General features: G+C 38.6%; 1 protein-coding gene across 1 annotated transcript; it reads left to right on the forward strand.

Moving 5' to 3' along the window:
• The first annotated feature begins 2,709 nt into the window (after window positions 1-2,709).
• On the forward strand, window positions 2,710-3,162 carry LOC149197912 (uncharacterized). Its single transcript, XM_089408860.1, has one exon. The coding sequence runs from the start codon at window positions 2,710-2,712 to the stop codon at window positions 3,160-3,162; it is 453 nt and encodes a 150-aa protein (XP_089264986.1).
• The last annotated feature ends 309 nt before the right edge of the window (window positions 3,163-3,471 follow it).

Below are 3,471 nucleotides of genomic sequence, written 5' to 3' on the forward strand. Positions count from 1 at the left end.
GTCTGCTGAAATGATTGGACTATATGGTACACAGTGTTCTCAATGGGACAAGATCATATCTTATATGCATAGCAGGGGTATTGTTATCTCAAAATCAGGCCCTGGAAGGCTGCAGACCAGGAAGACTTCAAGTAACTATTTCAAACCAACTTTTGGCTGAGGCTTAGCCTCCTCAACCTGAGAGGGCTCTCTCAAAGGTTAATGATTTTGATAAAGATTAGATGGCTAACTCTATGAAACAAGTATGAAAAATATGAATGGTGGAAACACATTAAACAAAACCATCCATTGGGCTTATGGAGTCAACAACACCTCAATATAACAATGAACTCAACCTTACATGGAAGTCAGGGCATTCAGCGTTTAAATATTCAGAACATAAACTCATATGGGACACACAGTTTATGCATGTATACAGGAAGTCAGAGCACATTCAGTGAATTCTGAGTGATTGTACATCCATACCACTGTAAGAATTAAGAAAAAGGACAACATCACATATTCTGAACATGAAAAACCCTTCATGAATCCTGAGGAGCAAAGTCAAGCATGTATTATTGAAAATGAGTCATACATATGCCAAATACTAGTTTTTCCATAAAAATTTCCAACCCTTTGTACATCAGATGTTCTTCTATATATAGAGCTCTTTACATGCTTGGATTCCTTCCTCCATCATGAGGGGAATTCGAAATTACCATCAGTGACACCTATTCTAACCATAAAACAAGACTTTAAATGCATTTGACAACTAACTAGTAGTCCTAGAGACCTAATACAACTAGGAGTGTAACTCCTTATCATGATTCAACAACTTTATCTAAGCATTTAAAGCATTATTTGACAACTTGCAACCTCAAGAAGTCGAATTTGATGAAGCCTCCCACATGGTCATCTGACTGCTGAAGACAAACCCTAGAAATTAGGGAACATGTTTCCTTGTTTTTAGGTTTAGAATCCCTGAAAATGGCATGTGGGACAGAGCCTTTATCTCCTCATCCATGGCACATTTTACGAAACTGAAGGAGGTTTTTGTAGCCCATGTTGTCTAGAACAACAACCTCTCCTGGTTTTTTAAAACATTCTTCCAGCTGTTCAGAATCTGTCCTTGAAAAACACGTGTCAAATAGGAAACTGTCCCTTGCTCTATTCTGGCTGAAAAATAGGTCTTGGGACAGAGGTCATAACTTCTCGTACAAAATGTATTTGGAAAAACGGAAGGAGGTTTTTGTGAACCAATCCGTGCTTAACAAAAACCTCTCTTGGTTTGTTGAAACATTTTTTCTACCGCCAAGAATGTGTCTTTGAAAAACGGGTGTAAAACAGAGAAATAAGCTTGTAGAAAACTGCACCTACAGCAGTTTCGTAGCGCAAGTTTGATACTTAATTTCTCCCACCTCAGAATGGAATTGAAGAAACTGAAAGAGGTTTTTGTAGTGCAGCATGTTAGGAAGAAAAGCCTCTTTCAGTTTGTAAAATTAAGTTCTCGGCTGCTCAGGAAAGCTTTTGGAAGTTAACTAGTAAAAACAGTTTTTCTGCTAAAACAGGCTGCTACAGGGGTTTCGCAGCGCGCTGCTACAGGGGTTTCGCAACGCGCTGCGAAACTGCTGTGTAATTTCAAAAACACAGCTTAATGCCAAAATTCGACTGTCTTGAGTTTCTTTATCCTGGAATGTCCCTTTCATCTGTCCTAAAGTTGTTCAAAACTGAATGCAGAGGCATTATTCTTTAAGGAAAAATTCAACAAGGTAAATCATCAAAATTTGAGGACTTGACCTTACTTGCTACGTGACTTTCCTTAGTTAAGGAAACCTTTCCCACTGGCTTAGCTGTGTCTTCAGATCTTCGATTTGCCTTTTCAATTGCATGTTTCCTTGCACTTTCCTTGAATTTGGCAATCTCAAGGTTGGTAGACATCAATTTCCTTTTTGACTTCCTCAAAGCTACATTCTTCTTCTTGAGTGCTAACTGCCTTGCTTGAATTGAAATGGAGAACTCTGATCTATGCTGATCCTAAGCTTGCCAAGTGCTTCTTATGCATGAAAGGAACACGAAAGTGACCAAGACCAATTCTTCCTCACCTTACCCCTTTTCTTTGAAATTTGTTTAGTGATAACAGGTATCTTCAAATCATTAGAGGAAGATTATCTTATATGGAATGGACCTAAGGGGCGATCAACTGTTTATGTAAAAGACATCTATCTCATGCTTCAGATGGAGAACCCTACTTCCCCAGACAACATTTTCCCCACTGTTTTCTGGAAAGCAAACTACCCTACCAAGACGATTTTATTTGCATGGCTGGTCTTTAACAACAAGAATCTGACGTGGGACAATTTACAAAAAAGAAATTGGCATGGGCCAGCTATTTGTCCCATTTGCAAAGCAAATGAAGAATCTAACTATCATATTTTTCTGGTCTGTCCCCTTGCTATTATGATATGGAAATCATTGGCTGATCAATTTGGGCTGAATAGGATTTCTTTCACATCAATTAGAGAGGCTTTTCATTGGTGGAGCAAAATGAGACCGGACTGGAGGCCTATTCCCTTGATCACTATTTGGTCCATTTGGAAATGGAGAAATAAGGCACTCTTTCATGAAAGAAATATATTTTTTTCTCTTGTTATAGATTCTATCTTATCTCTCCTTCCAACCAGCAAGACTCCTTAAAATCAACAAATTGCCAAGAAACAAATAGGGTGCTCAATGGACCTTTCTATTCTTCCTCGCGCATTCTTTGACGAGGCTGCCTCGAATGGAATCTGTGCTTGTGGAGTTTACATTATTCCTCATGTGGATCAGTGTATTAAAATCTCATGGAATGGTGGCAAGGGATCGAACAACAAAGCGGAGGCAATGGCCTTGGCTGGTCTCCTGAGTTTTTGTGACTTCCTTGGCATCCAAGGTCTGCACATTTTTGGTGATTCCAAGGTGATCATTGATCACGTGAGATCTGCTCATCACATTCAGAATATCAATCTCTTGGGGTGGCTGGAAAGAATTTCATCTATATGGAAGGCTCACAAGGATTATTCTATTCATCACATTGGAAGGTCATTCAACATGGAGGCAGATGCGCTGTCCAAAGAAGGTCTTTCCTCTCCAAATGAATCTTGGCAGGTTTCTATCACTGTTGGAGAAATTCAGCACAATATTTAGGAATTCCGCCTCCCCGGTACATAGCATATATAATTCTCTTCTCATATCTGGTACGTTGTATGCACCTACTACTTCAAAAATTTTGAATCCTCATATATGGTATGTAGCTTGAACCTGTTATATTATATATTTCCTCTATGCTTCATCATTTTTCTATCATCTTCATCTATTCTGATGTTTATTATACAATAGATCGTTATAATATTTTGACATGTCCAGAGACGGTATCTGTCATATTCTGATCTGATTTGGATCTATATCATCCCTCTGTCGATTATGTTTTTTGGATCTTATAGTTTTTTTCTCAAG

Source organism: Pinus tabuliformis, chromosome 2_2 (assembly GCF_031772625.1).
Source record: "Pinus tabuliformis cultivar Carrire ecotype Pingquan chromosome 2_2, CPIR1, whole genome shotgun sequence".
Classification (NCBI taxonomy): domain Eukaryota; kingdom Viridiplantae; phylum Streptophyta; class Pinopsida; order Pinales; family Pinaceae; genus Pinus; species Pinus tabuliformis.